General features: G+C 51.5%; 1 protein-coding gene across 1 annotated transcript in view; it reads left to right on the top strand.

The window, feature by feature from the left end:
• The first annotated feature begins 233 nt into the window (after positions 1-233).
• LMX1A (LIM homeobox transcription factor 1 alpha) overlaps positions 234-17,987 on the top strand; it is a 45,253-nt gene continuing 27,499 nt past the window's right edge. The window contains exons 1-3 of the mRNA XM_064148237.1: positions 234-629; positions 941-1,056; positions 1,629-1,815. Of these exons, the coding sequence (XP_064004307.1) occupies positions 981-1,056; positions 1,629-1,815 (263 nt within the window). The 5' untranslated portion in view covers positions 234-629; positions 941-980. The remainder of the gene's footprint in view (positions 630-940; positions 1,057-1,628; positions 1,816-17,987) is intronic.

The raw sequence follows: 17,987 nt of genomic DNA, 5'->3' as shown, positions 1-17,987 counted from the left end.
TTTCCAGCCGCTTTGATTACAGGGAGAGCGGCGGCGGCAGAGCACCGCGCTATACTTTTTTCTTTTTCTCCTTCTTCTTTTTTCTTTTTATTCTTCCCCCCCCCCCCTCCCCCCCGCCTTGTCCTTTCTCTTTCTCTTTTTCTTCTTTTCTGTTGCTGTCTAAGGAAACAAGATAAAAACGTGAAGCAGGGAACGGATCGAAGCCGGGACCGTCCCGCTGCCCGCGGCGCGGTGCGGCCCGGCCCGGCCGTGCCCCCCGGAGCCAGAAAGGGCCGCCGGCCCCTCGAGGCGTGGCGGGTCCACTGCCTGCAGCTAGGCAAGAGAGCGGGGTGGAAACTTATTTCGAGTGGGGTGGAGAGGGGAGGGCAGGGCAGGGGGTGGGGGTCGGGCAGGGAGGTATCAGCTCCAGGAAATGTGCCTTGGCAGCAGTCGGACGGGCGCTCCTCCGCAGTTTGGTGCTCTCCGCTCCGAAGCCGTCCACGGGGTCGAGGATCTCTCCCCAACCTGGGCAGTGCCGGGGGAGACCAAGCTGGGGAGGCAACAGCTGCCGCAGGACCCCCCTGGAGTTCTGGCTGCGGACACGTCTCCCGTCGGTTGTCCTCAGGAAGGCACCGCCCGGGACGCCCCAGGTAAACAGCCGAGCTCTACCGACGGCAGCCCGGCATCCTCCCTCACCGCTGCCTCGGGGAAACCCGGGACCGACTGCTTCCCAATTCGGGGCCGCGGGGCTAGTGAGATGTGTTAAGCCCATCTGAGGCAGGGGCTGCGAAGCCGAAGTGCGGGGATCTGGGGCAGGAGTTTCTCTCGGTCGGAGGCAGGGAGGGCGGGGGGAGTGGGATGCGTTGGGGAGACGGTGGGCAGCCGGGGCAGAAAAGCTCCATCCTGGAGCGGCGGGAGCGGCGGACGGACTGAACGTAGCGGAGCTGTGCTCTGTTGGTAGGCGGACGGCGAGGCCCCTTCACCCTGCCCGGCTCCCCACCATGCTGGACGGGCTGAAGATGGAGGAGACTTTACAGAGTGCACTGGACCCCGCGGCTCCCTTTTCCTCCCTTCTGGGTAAGTCGGGGGTCTCCCTCCCAGGGTGGGGCACAGCCTGGCGAGCCCCGGGCGATAGGCACAGGGGATGCTGAGGAGGCCCGGGGGCCGCTTCTCCTCGCGGCCAGTTTATGCCCGCCGCCAGCCGCTCCTTTTGCCCGCGGCGTGCCCGCGGCGTGCCCGCGGCGTCCGCCCTCCGCACTCCCGTTTCGTTCCACAGTTGTATTAAATTGCGCGGCCCTTCCCGCCCCCAGGGCAACGAAGGCCTTTCCTTTGTATTGAATAATAAAGAAATTATTTTATTTTATTTTATTCGTTTTAATATCGGTTTCACACAATCGCCTTCTTTTCGAGCTGCGCTTGGCCGCCGCCTTACCAAGGGGAACGAAATTGGGGGCAATGTACCCCGCACAGGGCCCCCCTAAGGCACAGGTGCCCCCCAGAGCAGCACCAACACCTTTCTGGCCCATTCTGACCCACCAGCTTGTGCGGGGGAAGTGAAAGTATTTGGATCCTCTCTCTATCCTTGCCTGCTTCGTCTCCCTGTCTGCTTCTTCCTCCACCCACCCCCGTCCCCGACTCCTTCCCCGCAGGCAGAGCCGCGACCCCTAAGTCGGTGTGCGAAGGGTGCCAGCGAGTCATTTCGGATCGGTTCTTGCTGCGCCTCAACGACAGCCTGTGGCATGAGCAGTGTGTCCAGTGTGCATCCTGCAAGGAGCCCCTGCAGACCACCTGCTTCTATCGGGACAAGAAGCTCTACTGCAAGCTGGACTATGAGAAGTAGGTGACCCTCTATCCCCTGATGAGCCCCTCTTACTCTGCTCCCGTTGCCCACCAACCCCTAGTGCCCTGCCATAAGACCAGAGGCTCAATATTTTCTCACTTCCCTGTGTGTCCCAGCCTTATCGTGCTGCATGGCGAGCTGCATGTCATTCTGACATGTTTTGTTGTGCTCTGTTCGTGCCTTGGGAACTCAAATCGTTTTGTCATGATCCTGTAAGACACCCAGGGCTGGAGAGGGAAGGGACAAACTCTTTTCCTGTCTCTTCTGGCTTTGTACTGCTGCTGAGCATCTGTAGGAGAAATGTTATATCCTACTGACCCAGCCCTGGATAGAGTGATTTTGCTGATATCCATATAGACAGAGCAATGATATTACTCCCCCAGTCATATGGGGAAATGGAGGCTCTCGTCAGGAATCAGGGAAGGCCCCGCTAAATTTGGAATGTTTGCTGTCACACACCAGAGGCTTTGCCTGTGCCTGAGGCCGTGTTGGAACAGGAAATTTAGATGTAGGTGGTTAAAATTTCAAGCCCTGATGCTTCTTTTTTGGCAAATGTGGAGCTGGGGGAGAAAAGACACTGAGAAAGTTGTTTTTCTTTTTTAAAGAAAAACCTTTCCAGCGGGAATGGGAAGGAGGTCGGTGAGTGTTTTCTCTCCTGCAGCTGCTTTCGTTTTGTCCTGCTCATCTCACTCTTGCCAGCCCTGCAGGACCCTTCTCCTCATCCGGCTTTCAGAACAGTTACATTTGTATTGCCTCCAGGCTGGTTATTTCTTGAGAAGGATGTGGAGAGAGGGCCAGATCCCTCACCGTGGCAATAGCACGGCTGCTAGAGCCCCAGAATTTAATTCCCAGCTCGCTCTTATACAGGAAAACAGTCGCCGGTGATGTTCTCGTCCCTGGCCTCCGGTGGGCTGAGAGTGCGCAGGGGGCTAGCCTTGCTGCAGGCCTTCTTCAAGTTTTGCTTTTTAGAATCCCTTTCAGTCCCGTATTGTGGGTCTGAGTTTGATCACTATGGATACAAGGCAAATTGAAAGCAGAATTTGCGCGCGAGTTGCTTTCGGATGTTCGCGACAGAGGAAGAGTTTGCTGCGGGAGCCGAGAGGAGCGCGGCGCGGTGCCTCCGGCACGAATCCGCCCGGGCAGGGCGTGCTGCTGCCTCTTTGTCCCGAGGCATTTGGCCTACCGGTTCCCGTATGTTTCTGACACAATTTAACTCGCCTTTTCTGCTCTATCAGTGCCTCTCTTTGAATCATTAAGGAGAAGTTGGGGTGAACGTCAGCACAGAAATGTCTTTCCAGCTTGCAGCTTCTCTGTACGTTTTGCTGCAGCTTCTGGGTTCTGGAAGCTGGTTCGCACTTGAAACCCTCTTCTTGGAGGGTCTCCTGGCTGTGAAAGAAATTGATGCTGCATTTGGCTTCTTGCTGTGCCTATCTCACTGTCGGGAAAGATAAGGATGACTGAGACCAAAAGTGAAGTGTGGCAAATATTTCCTGGGCTCCGTCAGTGGCACCGTTTATCTGGTTATTTCCCAGCTGCATCTGGGCTGGGGACTTCTGCCCGAGCCGGGACGCGGGCTCTGCAGTAGGCAATCTCTCTCAGGTGTGAGGGTTTTAGCCCTGAATTGCTGCTGGTCTCTTCCCCACCTGCACCCTCCTGTTCTTTGCTATCACATTGTCGTCCTCCTGAATTTAATTTTCTGGTTGTTGGTTTGGGTTTTTTTGGCATGGGGTAGCAGGTCCATGTCCCTGATTTCTCTATCCCCCCAGGGAGGCTCTCTGCCGTGCTGGTTGCTGCGACTCCTTACCTGGGGGTAGCAAGGATAAGGAGCAGAGTCCCAAAGAGCTGTTCCCTTTGGGGGCTCTGAGTTTTACATGTGACTCTATTTAACAAAAATCACTCTCCTCCCTCCCACACCCCCCCACCCCCCCCAAAAAAAGAAAAAAAAAAAAAAAAAAAAAAAAGCCTGTTCACTTTTTTAGGCTAAGCATTTTCCCTGAGTGCAGGAGCACTGTGCTTGCCTCCACTGCAGTGCCGATGCTGATTAACCCGGCTTTCAGCGAGGAAACACACAGGGGAAGAGCCACGGCTCTTGGACTGAGCTAATTATCTTGATAGCTGGTTAATTATCGCGGTTGACTGATGCTCCTCAAGCAGCACGATGGTGTAAAGCGTCGATAGTGTAAAGCAGCCGATCCTCCCCGTGACACCGGCAGCCATGCCGGTGCAGCTGGACTACAGGGACCTCTCCTTGGGTGGGAGCACCGGGGGGTCTCTGTGGTGCCGAGAATGTCAGGAAAGCCTTTGATATCCTATGGTGTCAGCGCCGTGGTGATTGCGGTTGGTTTTGGTTTGGTTTTATTTTGTTTTAGTTTGTTTGATTTTGTTTGGGGTTTTTGTGGTTTTGTTTTGGTGGGTTTTTTTTGTTTGTTTGTTTGTTTTTTTTTGTTTCGGTTTGGTTTTGTTTTGTTTTGTTTGTTTGTTTGTTTTTAGCCTTTTTTACCAGAGATGAATAAGTGTAATATTTTCTGACACCTATCTCAGCAATCAGTTTGAGCTCTGTAACAAGGTTGCAGAGAGTTAATGATGGAGTGAGAGATGGCAGAGTTTTGCCTTTAGTTATAAAAACACCCATGGAAAGTGTTACGGATAGTTTTAAGCAAGCATCTGACTTGCTGGACTCTAGAAATTGAGGAATCATTTATTAAAACACATGTTTTACATTTCTTTGTCTTTCATAAAGAGGAAGACCTTGGGAGAGGACCTGGAGAAGAATAGTTTAAAGACTGGGTGTGCTGGGCCAGGTCTCAGCATCTCTTTGGGGTGTCCCGTGCTGCAGCTCAGGACATGTGGGCAGTTTGGACAGCGATACAGGCTGGAGAGTTGGGGGGCAAGGGGATCGTTCTTGGACCATTTTCCACAGAGCTGGCAGGGAACACTCTTGGGAGGTACTGCTCAAGCCAGTGCCCCTGGGATGGTATCTATTTGGGGCAGAGGACGTTTGTTACAGAACATCCTGAATCCCGCAGCAGCCCCCGGCGCGTGTCCAAACCTGATAAGCCTCAACTATGACAAGGTTCAGGCTTCGCCCTGGCTGGCTCCCTGACTGCAGAGCAGCCCTGGGGACGCGTCTCAGCTTTGGGGCCTCTGTTAGGTACCAGGGGGATGGGCTTTTGCAGTGGCAGATCTGAAGGGGGACAATGTCGAATCTGGCCTTACATGGGGAGAGGTGCTGGAAGCTATGAGAGCAGGGTTGCTCTGGAAGCTTAAAATCTGCATAAGGATGGGAATGGCTGAGCTCCACTCACCCAGATGTGTTTCATCATGGGTTTGCATGGGCCAAGCAGAGCCAGAGCCATAGAGATGACCTGGTCCTGTGGGGACATCTCCATCCTGAAGCCCTGCTGTGGGTGATGCCGACAGTGTGCAGAAACCCTGATGGCCAGTTCTGGGTACCAGGAGCACTGTCAGCGGTGCGGTCGTGACAGGGGGTGCAGCTGGGGAGCGTGGTGATGGCAGGACAGCTTGGCACGTCCCCAACCACAGCACAGAGCGCTGGCCCCAGCCCCGGCTGGCAGGAGCAGATGGCCAGCACATCTTGGAGCAGGCCTGGCATGTGGGCATCAGCGGTGGAGGGGCCACTGCCGTGCCGGGCTCCCCGGCTGAGTGAGGCAGTTGTGTGATGCTTGCCCTGTCTTTGCACGGCTTGATAGCTCTGTGCCCTTGCCAGTTTCTGTGCCGTCATTGCAAAGTTCCCCCTGCTTGGCTCCAAAATGCCCTGGTCCTGGAGTTATGGCGTTGTGTGGGTGCCTCCACCTTCTCCTCTGTGAATTAAAAACAGCAGGTACATCATCCCAGCCACAAAGGAAACAAAAAAATTCCTTTGAACCTCTGAACATGCACAAAAGCAAGTGTTGCTATTGGGTGTTAAAGTCACACCAAATATCTTCCCATGGGAGATGAACCTGAGTTCCCAGTGGTGTGGTCCCGGTGGTGGGTGGCTGGCTCTGCCTGAGAGGAAGGTGGGAGCTGCCTGGCTTGGGGCAGCGCAGCCTCCTCTTGCCTGTCTGGCAGCTCCTGCCATAGAGGAGAGAGGGGGAAGAGGGTTGAAGCATGGTAGTTGTTTATCTTGCTTAACATGAGTAGTGAATGTAACTGTACAACTAGCTGTGTGCCGTGGCACTGCTTCCCTGGCCCAGAAGGATTGTGAAGGGGATAATCCCAAATGGATTTAAAGAATAGGTTGATGTTGATGCTGGACCCTTTAGGACAGCTTGATCCCCCTGCCTGGAGACTTCATATGGTCTGGGGGTTTTGCGCTGGCTCTATGTGATCCTTTGTCTTCTCCCACCTGGAGAAATGGTACTTTTTGCTCCTCTAGTAGCTGATGGGAGAGAACTGCCTCTCCAGAGAGCCTGGGGTCATCCCAGCTAATGTGTGTTGTACGCTCCAGAGGTCCTCTTCCCTTCTTCTAGAGAGGATATTGGTGCTAATTTGGGCTTCCACAATTGACCTGGGCTAGAGGATGATCAGGCCTGGAAGAGCACAAGGCAGATCTGCATCATGCTGTCTCCCTTGTTGGTCCTTTTTTCCACCCCTCAACCTTCTCTTCTGGTGCTTTCCATCCCCACCCATCACAATGTCTTTCTCGGAAAACTCTCTGTCCTCACTCCCTTTCCCAGAGCTCCCAGAGGAAACACACTGACTCTTTGCAGGCTGGGATGAGCATGGCTCTGTGGAAGCCAAATGTGGCCTCATACCCACCAGGGTTGTGGTGGTAGGTACAGCTGGGCTTGGTCCTTCACCCTTTGTTATCCATTTGCTTTGTTACGCCATCGGGGGCAGGAAGCAGAGAAGCAGCAACAGGATGTGGTGATGAGAGGGATGTTATGGAGGCTGCTGTGAGGTCCAAGCTGGAAACCTGAGGACTCTCAGGATCCCATCTCTGCCACCCACCATCCTCCTGTATGATGCTTGCAGGACTCTCTCTTTCCAAAGGGAGTGGAGGAGAGACTTGGCTTCTTGCCTCATCCTCCTGCCCTTAATTAGATTTGAGTCTTACAATTAATGCTTCATGAAAAGGCCTGGAAAGAAGCAACATTTGGCAGCTTGGGAGTGAGGCAGTTGAATATACTCATCATCTGTCCTTCCATGGTGGGGACGAGGGTGGCTTTGGGGTCATTTTCTCCTGCTCATTGGCAGTGGGACCCTGGAGGCTGCAGGTCAGTGCTGGCAGAGCTGGGACCTGAGCGTCCTTGGGACCCTCCATGCTTCCTCCATGCTTTCTGCCACCTTATTTTGGATCCACATTTCCCCACCCCCACCCCCACCCCCTTTCCTTTAATTTTCTTGCCCCTGGCGAGGCAGTTGGATGTGGGGAAATTGCTTTGGACCTTTGCAGTCTTGATGAAGGCACTGAAAAGAAATAGACTGAGGGAAGAAAGGGGGTTTGTTTAAGTTTGATGAGAATTTGGTCTCCACCAGCTGGAGAGACAGCTGGGGTCTTCTCCAGCCCTCGCCTTGCCGGTTCTTCACCTGCTCACAGCCGCCAGGCACAAGGAGGGGTTTGCCAAGCCATGGGTTTCAGACAGCCCACAATTTGGTTTCTAGCTAAGCTTTTCCTTGCAGAGCTCTTCAGCAGAGCCTAAGCCAAATGCCGTGGTCAATCCCAGCTGTTTTTAGAGATGCTGGGTTTGGGTGGTTTTGGATGTTAGCTGGCCAGTACGTGGGCAGGATTTGCTGGTGGCTCCCTGTGCTGTCAGGGAGGCTGAGCTCTGCTGCCTCCCCTGGTCCCTATGGCAACAGTGGGGAGGCCTCAACATACCCAAACTCACAGCAGTTTATGACTCTAATCCTGCACACTCATTCCAGGGTTTGACCTGGGGTGAACACCAAAACACCCTCTACCTTATGGTGGGAGAAGGAGGACTTTAGGGATGAAGGTTTGCCTGCTTCTGACTGAAGTGGTTTGAATCAGGTTTGGATTTAGGTTAACAGTTTCCCACTGCTAGTGAACCCTATGGTGTGCAGCCAATGGGGTTGCTCAATATGTCCCATGTCCTGAATAGTTGTCTTCTCAAGATGCTCTTTGTCTCTTTGTGTTCCATTTTGTCTCTGGCTCATGCCCTCTGCAGATGTAAGCACAGGATGCAGACACTGGCGCAAACACAGGAGGCCTGGAAAACTCTGCCTCTGCAATTTAATCAAGCATCCCTTCTGTAGTGGAGTAATGAGTAGCAGGGATAAAATATTTGAGTTTTATTAATGTGGAATACTAAGCATGACCCCAAATAGTTCCCCCTCGTAAATGTGTTTTCATGAGAAATTTGCATTTCTGTGTATTTGTAAGAGGTTTCAGAAGGGAGGGGGAGCAGCGATGTTCCTTGACACAGTCATCACTGAGCAGAGGTGTGAGAAAGCCTACAGCCGTGCTTACACAAGCCCGTAACTTCAGTTTTATCCCTCGGTACTTCTGCCTGGACAGAAGGAAGCCAGCTGGTCCCTGGCTGTCTTCTCCTGGGGCTGTTTGCCCTCAGGGGCAATGGATGCACCCAGGCTGTCCCAGGCATCTCACTGCAGCTCTGTTTGAGTTTTGGTGGGTGGTTGTATATTAAGATCATCAAACCTTGGTTGCCCAGGAGAGGCAACCCCTGTAACCCCTGGCTTCCCACCTCAAATATTTACGGACAGCCAGATCCTGGAGATTTTGCAAAAGGTATGGGGCAGGCTAAGCGGTGCCATGCTGGGGCTGCACTGGCAACAGGGGCACACGGCGCTCTAGGTGCTGGTGGTTTTTTTTCCTGTCAGATGTCTCCTTCTCCTTGCTTATCTGTTTTGTTGGGTTCTTATTATCAAAAGACTAATTTCTTCAGCTCGTCCTCAGTGATCCTTCCGTGCTTCATGCTTTGCAGGATGAATATCTGGAAATGGTCTCTTCTCCCACAAAAAATTGGCTTTTCAGCAGGGTGTTGTATGTGTTTCTCAGTACATACAGGGGCAAAATTACGTCGTGTTCAAAGGAAAGTATTTACTTTCTCAATTTGCACTGTGTGCTTGCAGGAACCTACCTGTTTGCTGGAGGGCGTTTCTCGTGCCTGTAGATATGATTCTGGTTTGGGTTCAGGTTTCCTGCATTGCTGCTTGGTCTGGGTATGGTGAGCCACAGTTGCACACAGGAGAAGGAGCTTGGCTCCTTCACCCGTGAAATAGAGATAAAAATGTGGATCTAGCTACAAAAAGGTTTCATTAATCATCACAAGTGCATCTTTCTAGGTCAGTTGGATGCTGAGGACGAATTATCTGCCTCTCTCCTGATGTCCCTAAATTCTATGTTGTGCCTGTCTTTGTGTTTTCTACCTTGGCTACCTCTGGTGAAGGGTGAAAGAGCTTGTGTTACAGAGGCACGAGCTTCTTCCAGGCAAAGATCAGCAGGATTCAGGGTTAAGAATTTACAGGAGAACTACTGTCTGTGTCCTGGCACATTCTGCCAGGCAGTGATGCTTCCCCTTGTCCGAGGGTCACTGGGGTTCCACAAGTGCACATGGAAGGCTCATCCTGCATGGAGACATCCTACTTCTTCTTGAGGGAAATACCTTGAGGGGCAGAGCACACTGGAGGAAGCTTCCTCAGCCTTGATCCTTTCCAGCTGTCTCCCCATTGCTGTCATCTGGATATTGTCTCTTGACACTCCCTACCCCTCTCCTTCCCTTGTAGGTTTCATTTCCTAGCGCAGCTCTTGGGGAGACCTTTCTGTCCTTGACAGCGGAACAAATCCCTTTTCATGTGACCATCGCTCCTGGCCCCATTGTCCTCCACCCCTGCTGCCACCGTGCAAAATCTCCTTCCCTGGTACGTCTGTTCCTCTGGAATGATCACCACCATCACGGTGGGGTGGTGAGCCCCTAGAATCCCTCCGGGCAAGATTCTCTGCCCTGCAAGGTTGCCAAGTGAGATCTTAAAAGCACAAGAGGCCAAGAGTGATTTCTGGGGAATTCAGTGTTTGGATGTGAGTTGTCTCTTTGAGATGTGCATCATCTCCTCTGTTTTTGTGCAACAGAGCCCCTTGAGTGATCCTGGAGCCTCCGTGTCCTGAGGGCTCCTTCTTTCCTGCCTGGGGCCAGTGAGGTCATATTAGGGGTTGATTTTTCACTGGGTAACATCACTCAAGAAGAAAAAGGTGGGAATTTTCTCTTCCCTATTGAAAGCTCAAGGAAGCATTTAGCAGCAGAAACTTGGAAAGAGGAGAGCAATAGATTAAGGGACCTGAAGGCAATTCTCAGCTGCAGCAGTTTTACTGAAAAGAGTCAGTGTTGTTATCTCTTACCTCCAACCCCCAACGTCATAAAAACATAGGGAAGCTTTCATTGTGCTCAGCATTTACTGGCCCCATTGAGTCTTTATTCCCTGGAAAACAGTGTCTGACACTGAACGTTGTTAACCTCTGCAGTGAGGTATCTAAATAGGAGGAGGGAAATGCCACAAGAGAAATGGGACATGTTCATGGTTGTCTCCACAAGAGTGATTCTGATGAATGAATTCAAGAGTGCTGAGAATGGAGGTGGACATCAAGGTGCAAGCACAGAACTCTTGCCGAATTAGTTCTGAGTTGAGCCCAGATTGGGAATGCCCTGCAGCCCACTTTTGGGGCATCTTCTCTACTTCTGGTTTAGAGAGGATCATCCAGGTGACAGGAGAGAAGGGAAGGACAGCTGTGCTGTGTGCACGTCAGGTATACTGGACCCCAGCCCCACGCTGGGTGTGGAGGATGGGGCAGCTCTATACTTGCAGACCACATTCTGTAGGTTCCTGTAAGGGCTGAAGGGAATTAAGAGGCTCATCTGGAGCACACAGTTCAGCCAAGCCAAGGTTTGAATTGCCCAGTGTACTTGCTGAGCTCCAGGTCTTTGCTTCAGGGAGAGCTGAGAGCACCTTAATCACTTGAACTGTATCTGCAAACCCGGGCAGTCTCCTGGCTTGTGTGTGTGTGCTGTCTCTGTTTTGGTTGGAAGGCTCAGGCTCGTGTGCCTTGATTCTCACTTGAGCCAAATACGTGGCCAGTTGAGTTGGTGATGGGAAACTGAGCTACTGAATTATGCATATCTCAGCATCTCCGCTGCTGGGTATAGTGTTGGAGTGGTATTGAGCAGACCCTTTTAAACAGCAACATGGAGCTCTGTTAGGAAAGCCATTAACTGTTCGAATGTTCTTGATGTCTGCTCAGGTGAATGTTGTTCCTTCTTTCTGCATCCATAATTATGAAAGGCTGAAAGGGCAACCTCAATGGACTGGCTTAAAAGTTTCATGAAGCCTGAAGTCTTGTGGGTTGGGCTCTTGAGTCCAAGATTGTTTCAGCTCTGGCTCACAGGAGCGTTAACCTGAAAGGAGGAAAGGTTTCCTGCACACATTACCTAGAGGACATTAAACTGCGTGTTGATGGAAGGTGCTGTTACACAGCTGTGTTAGGAGAAAGTAATGGGAGAAGACATCAGAGATGGGTGAAGGGTTATTCATAGGGAACTTAGATCCAGGCGAGGTGCTCATTCTTGGCATGGGGAAAGCTGCCCATGGCACAGATGAGATTTCTCTGGCCCCTGCAGTGTAAGATATGTGTGTGACGGATGCCCTCTGCTCTGAATCTCTAAACCCGTGCAGCACTGGTGGCAGGGTGCAGCAGGATCTGGACAACTCATCTACTCTGTGTAGCTCTGGTAGTCTCCAATTGGGTCCTAACAAGACCCAAAGCATCTCTGACTGTAGTAGGTTCTCTACGGGAGTCTCCTCTGCAGCACCAAACTCATCTCTTCACCATTTGCTTGCCTGCTAAAACGGGGAGCTGAGACTCCAAGCAGTCGGCTGCTATGGGGCTAGGGAAGAAGCTTTCTCTGCAGATGTGATGCATTGTGAATCTCTGCCAGATCTGTTTTCAGTTTCATGGTAAGGGTTCACAGCAGAAATGACCTCTGGCCAAGCACTCTGCGCTCCTGCCTCCTCCTCCTTGTCTTGCTTCATGACTAATCTGTAGCTCCTCATGGATGGAGGGAAGACTGAAGAAACATGGTTAATGCTTTGCTGCTGGGGTAGGTATGAAGACACAACTAGCTTTGTGGGACAGTTTCTCCATGACTAACTGAGTTTAGAGGCATCTCATATCACATATCCAGGAGGGGTGACCAAAAGTGATGAATCTGGCAGCTAAACCAGAGAGCCCAAATGCATCCTGCTGGCCCATTCCCTTTCTCCAGAGAACATGCAGTTTCCCTGCCAATACAGTCCTTACACTATTTCCAAACCCCATAACAAAAATACCAGGAAATCCCTGAATCCTTGGCTTTTGAAGTAAATATGCTGAGTTATTTTTGCCTGCTCTAAGGACTTCTGCTTCCAAACATCGGCCTTGGTCTTTCTCTTCCTGGCCTGCGGAGTGTGGTTCTCACACAAAGCAACCACTGTCCTCACCTTGGGACAATGCTTAATAGGTCTGCTTGCTTGGCTGGGGAAGTAGATCAGACAAATTGCGAGAGAAAAGTGCTAATGAAATGAAATCCAAATCTGTATCTTCCCCTTTGGTGCTCTGGTGCTGGAAAAGTGCAGCAAACCAAAGATGCTTCTTGCCGAAGTGGCATTTTTCTTTCCATAAGGATTAGTGGTTCAAGAGGGGAGATTTTCAAACTGACAAGCTCTTGGCAGAGAAATAATTGCAGGCTTTTTATGCTCTGTGTTTTCAAAGTAGTTCTAAATCACTTTCCCCTTCAGGGCACACTTTTTGTTATTTTTCCACAAAAGGGGGTGGGGAAAATTGTGTATTTCCTCAGTGTCCTTGAAAATATGCAAGATGTTTGTGGAGACTGTCTAAGTTTCAGCCATAAGATTTTGTGTGTGTGTGTGTTTGCTGTAACTCTGTCCAATCAACCAAAGTTTCCTGGCTCGTGATGCTTCAGAAATGGATCTTAGAAATGGGAAATGGAGGGAGGTAGATGTGATCACTTCTTGGCCATCTCAGGAATGTGGGTTTTGCCTCAGCATTATATTCCCCAGGGTTCTTACCCTGCTCCTTGCTATAAGAGAAGTTCTCTGGAGCTAGCAGAGCTGGTTTTCCTTGTCTATCCGTTATTCACTTGTGCCAAATTGCTGCACATCCTGCTAGGATATCGTGGCCATGTCCCGTTCACTGCGGGGCGCCCCTGCAATTCCTGGGGGCTGCAGAGCTCTGTGTGGCTCAGCCAGCCCTGTTCTCCACCGGGTCCTCTCCTTGCCCACACCTGCAGCCTGACTGCTTTTTGCTTTTCGTTGTAAAAAAGACAGCACGAGGAAAGGCCACCTGGGTTAGGAGTTTGAGGGCAGTTCTGAGGCAGGGGTCAGCTTACGCCTTTTTGTCCCTGGCAAAATTCACCTCCTGTGAGTTTCTATGCAAGCCCCTCATGAGGTACCCTAATTTTCTGAGCTCGCTGGACATCTCCATGTCATAGCTTGTTTCACCATGACTCTGTCTCAACCCGGAGATCTTTGCTCTCTGCTTTTCACCCTTCTCAGGAAAAAAAACCTCCAGCAGCTGCCGTGCTAAATCTCAGCTATCTTATGCTTGATAGGAGGAGCCATCCATCCATCTCTGATATTAAACACTGCTTGCAACGTATGGGGGCACCTGAGAGAGGACCGCACTGGCGTTTACATTCCCAGCAATATGAAAGGGCAGCACCAGACCTGTGTTATTGCATCAGCTGCCGGGGCAGAGCGAGGCATTCCCTGGGGATTACCAGTGCAATATTCCCACTGCCGGCAGAGAGCGGAGGGCAGGCCACTGTTAATAACAGCCTTGCACTGCCTTGGCTTTATTAAGGGGGGAGGCCTCTGCGCAGCGCGCCCCAGGCGAGTCTGGGTCTGGGCTTTGCAGCGAAAGGAAAGGGAGTAAAAAAGGGGGTGGGGAGATGGTGTTTGAAGTAATTAGACCTGCATGATGGAGAGGGGAGAAGTGTCAAGATGGGTGGTAGAAAAATCTCCATGTAGTGTCCTGCCATAATCTGCTTCAAAATCATGCTTTGGGCTGGGCCAAACCCATCCTGTTCCTCTTGGCCCTTCTGCTGCTGGGGGCTCTGGCGTTCAGTGAGTAGGTTGCTGAACATCTTGCTTTCCTCATCCTTCTGAACACCTGCTTAGAGTAGCTGAAGTCTGATTGAGCTTGTGGGGAGGCCATGATATAGGTCTAGAGCCTACAAAGTACCTTGTTTCCTGCAGATGTGGCAGGTGGCACTGTAGAAGGACATGATGCTCAGAGGGTAGATGTCTGTAGTGCCTCTCCTCTGTTCCAGTCCTCATTTCTCAGGGGAAAGTTGTTTTTTCTTCTCATGTTCCCCAGCCCAGACACTGCCAATCCCACTAAAACTTTTGACTGGAGCAGGGATTAGGTGCTTAGATCTCAGCCCTTGTCTGTGAGTGGTGTAAACTTTCTGCTGGAGCTCAAGTGACATTTTGTGGGAGATAGAAGAGTATTAAGTGTTGGTCCTTGCTGATAAAAATAGCCTGTGGCCTGACGATGTTTTCTGTCATCTTGTTGCTGGTCTGACCAGGCTCCATCGTCTCCATGCTGGCACTCCCAGCCTGGTCTTTTCTTAGCATCAGATGCTTAGGACACCTGACCTGGCAAGGTCCTGCTCTGAGCATCCCAACCTGACTGACACAGCAACGTCCTTTCCTTTCATTAGCACTGCAGCTGGGAAGGTGCTGGGGTCTCCACGCAGGTTGGAGGGCAAACTGGACCAGCAGCAGCAGATGCTGGGTTTGTGTACAGAGAGGCCTGAAGGCTGTGCATCCTGCTCACCATGAGCCTGCCACCCAAGCACAGCATCCCCTCTCCCTGCAATCTGAGCCTGCAGATCAGAGCAGGCAGCCCATTATCAGAAACCTGGCTGCTAGCATGGGACCTCTGTTGAGCACAGAAGTCATCCTGCACGCACATGGGCCCTCCTGCCTGTTTTCCCCACTGCTCTGTTCCAGGGACACTGTTTTCATCCTGAGGTTATACCCTGAGCTGGTTCAGGGCCCCTCAGCAGCATCCACAGAGTTGCCTCTTGCTGCTCCAGAAACAGAAGGTTGAGGCCAGTTGAAAGGAAAGGGAAGAAGAGGAGGAGGAGGGAGTGGCAGGGCCTGGCTCACTTCTGCACTGTGACCAGATTTGCTGGGAGGGTCTTTCCCACCCTGCCTGTCCTGTGCCTTTCCTGGGCTCTGCTGCAGAGTAGCATCTACCTGTTCTTCCTCTGAAAACAGCCAGTGCGGCTCTGGAGGAGCTTGTGGTAGGATGGCTGCAGGGACAGTTCTGCCTAGTGTCGAACCTTTCTTTCTTATGCCTGGGCTGTGAAGTCCCCAGGCATTGGTCTCTCTGAAGATGGCTCCATTCCATCTGCTTGTTCCTCTGATGTCCAGCAAAGCATCCTTCTCTCCAAGGATGTCTTCATGGACCTCCTAGTCAGGCTGCCTTCAATGCAACATTTTTAATTCAGCACTTGGTTACCTTTCTCAGGCAAGTGAAGGCTTTTGGGAACAGGGTATTTTCCACATCCCCACTACTTGCTACTTCAAGGCCCACTCACTGCTGGAGAATTCATCATCTCCGTGGTGTCATCCATCAGCTGAAGAATCTCTCTGGTCAGAAATAGGGAACGAAGTCCTCCTGTGCCTGGAGCCCAACCAGTACGATGGCACTTGGCCACTTAACAGTGGTGGGCGACTGCTGAGCCCCTGCCAGGAATTGTGCCGGTGGGACGGGGAGCACTCCGGAGCCTTAAATCTGTGCTGCGGTGTAACCTCTGAGCAGAGCCTGTCCCCATTTGTAACGGGTCATATGACGCCGGCCAGGGCAGCCGCCTGCCCTGCCTGTCAAGGTCAGCACTGAGCTTGGGGCCAGAGGGGCGGCTCCTCTCTGCAGCCTTTCCTGGACACTGAGCCTTCTCGCAGGGCTCTGTTGCCTCTGGGGGCAAAGCCTTGGGCACCTTGGGAGCTCAGGCTTGGAGATGGAGGCAATTTTGCTCCCAGCCACTGAGACTGCAGTGCACTTCTCCCATTGCAGGGTGTGCTCCTTGGATCAACATGGATGCAAACCCTGCTCACATCTGTCCTGCAGCCCTGTAGGGGTTTCCTGTGTGCCACCAACAGTCTTCACACCTGGAAACCACTGTCCCTTAACCAGAGCCTGTCAGGCTGGCCAGTGACATTGTGGAGTCATCTCCTGTGGAGAATTTCAAAACCTGTCTGGACGTGTTCCTGTGCAACCTGCACTAGATTCTATGGCCCTGCTCTGGCAGGGAGGTTGGACTCAATGATCTGTGGAGTTCACTTCAAACCTCTAACATATTGTGATTCTGTGACCGTCTGTGTCTCCAGCCTCTGGGAGTTTTACAGCATCATGCTAAGGACAGGGCTTTCCACCATACATATGGACAATGTTCCCTCACTCTTAGTTTCTTAAAATGCCTCCCAGTAACGACTGAGGCTGGGGGACCTGCTGTGCAGAGCAAGGTTTGGTGGTAGAGGTAATGGAGCACAGAGTCCTTGATGTGAAGGACAACCAGCACAGTGATATTGCTGCCTGCTCTGTTCATGGTCTTCCAGCCCTTGCTGGAACACATGACCATCCTCTTGGGAAGAGCCTCCCATGGTTTTCATCAGTAAATAAATGTTTTTGGACTCTCACTGTATCAAGCAATTAGAAAGGACTTCACAGACAGATCGTCAGATAATAACTAGCAAGGGTTTAAAATACAAACAGGCAGTTGGCCCTCCCCAGTTCTCTTGTTACATGAAAGTTTCATTTATGATTTGGACCCAGGTTGGGATGTGCTGCGAGATGCTCAGGCTGCAGCCTGCACATGGGGGTTAACATGGTGCTTCTCTCCTGCCAGAAAATAATCAAAGTCAGGGACTGTCTAGGGACTGTGCATGAAGGATTAGGAAGAGGATATGCACAGGCCTGTCTGCAGATGGTTGAACCCTAGTGCAGAGGGGTAAGCCTGGAAATCATTGCTTTCTGATGGCTGCAAAGGGACCAGTGTGGAAAGGGAGCTTGTCTCCTAAAACCCAGGGAGCTCTGCCACCAGCCCGTGAGTTTAGTTCGAGGCACTAAATGGATCCTCTCTCCTTGAGAGGTGTCTGTGCTGGTTGGAAAGGAGGAAGCACTGTGGGTGGATGCTTCTGCCTTCACTTTCCAGGGGCTGTGGTTGTTTGCTGTAAGCAGAGGCTGCCAGGCTCCAGGGACCAAGTTTTCATTGTGAGGGTTGGATGTTTGGCTCCAGGGACCAGGTTTTTCTGCCTTTTTGTGGGATGCCTTGTCAGGTTTACAGGTTCTGCTGCAAGTCTGACTCCATCCACAGCATTACCTGTGGCTTTTTGGATTTTAAAGCTCTGTGTCCAAGATTCAAGGGATTCAATGAAGCCCTCCCCTACTTTTCAGTTTGGAGCACTTCTAGTGCACTTCTAGTTTTGACTTTATGAAAGCTGGAAGATGTTTGGGTCTGACTGAATGGCACTGCCCGTGCTGTTCCCTGAAACCCTCACCTTGAGCTGCCTGGGAAAGCTGGAGTCACAGCCCTCCAGAGTAGTGACCGCATGGAGATTCCTTGCACTGGTTATTCAGAATTAGGGTTTACCTTGTCTGCTGAGGTGGAGGCTTCTGATTACCCCAAAGCAAGTCAAGGCTTTATGGCCCTCGGCCAAGAGAAATTTGTTGGGTTTATGGCAACTATTAATTGCTTCCTGAATTAAAAAGTTATTATAAACAAACTCACTTGCCAGGGAATGAGTTATCAGTGCATAAATGCTTTGCCATTAATGTGTGGTTGACCCTGACCATGATGTGAGGACCAGAAAAGCTTTCAAAGAATTTACCAGAAACCATTTCAGGGAAGGTTGTGTGTTGTAAATCCGTAAGCAATGGGATGGAGGGAAGTAGATTAGATAATAGTTTGCTGATCTTCCGCGTTGAAGCTCTTGAGATCACTAGAAGCAATGAGGAGAGGCTCCCCCTGTGCCCTTATCCCAGCGATCAATGAGGGAATTTACAACCTGGAAAATGAGATTATCAAAGGGTTTGTTTTACATGCCGCAATAACGAGCAGCGTTAGAGAGTGGAACAGGGATCTGCTGTGTCCAAAGGTGCATTGTAAAGCTGCAGCGGTTCCTGGAG

Source organism: Pogoniulus pusillus, chromosome 8 (assembly GCF_015220805.1).
Source record: "Pogoniulus pusillus isolate bPogPus1 chromosome 8, bPogPus1.pri, whole genome shotgun sequence".
In the NCBI taxonomy this organism is placed as follows: Eukaryota; Metazoa; Chordata; class Aves; order Piciformes; family Lybiidae; genus Pogoniulus; species Pogoniulus pusillus.
The sequence above is the reverse complement of the archived record's forward strand: the minus strand, read 5'-3'. Positions and strand labels throughout refer to the sequence as shown.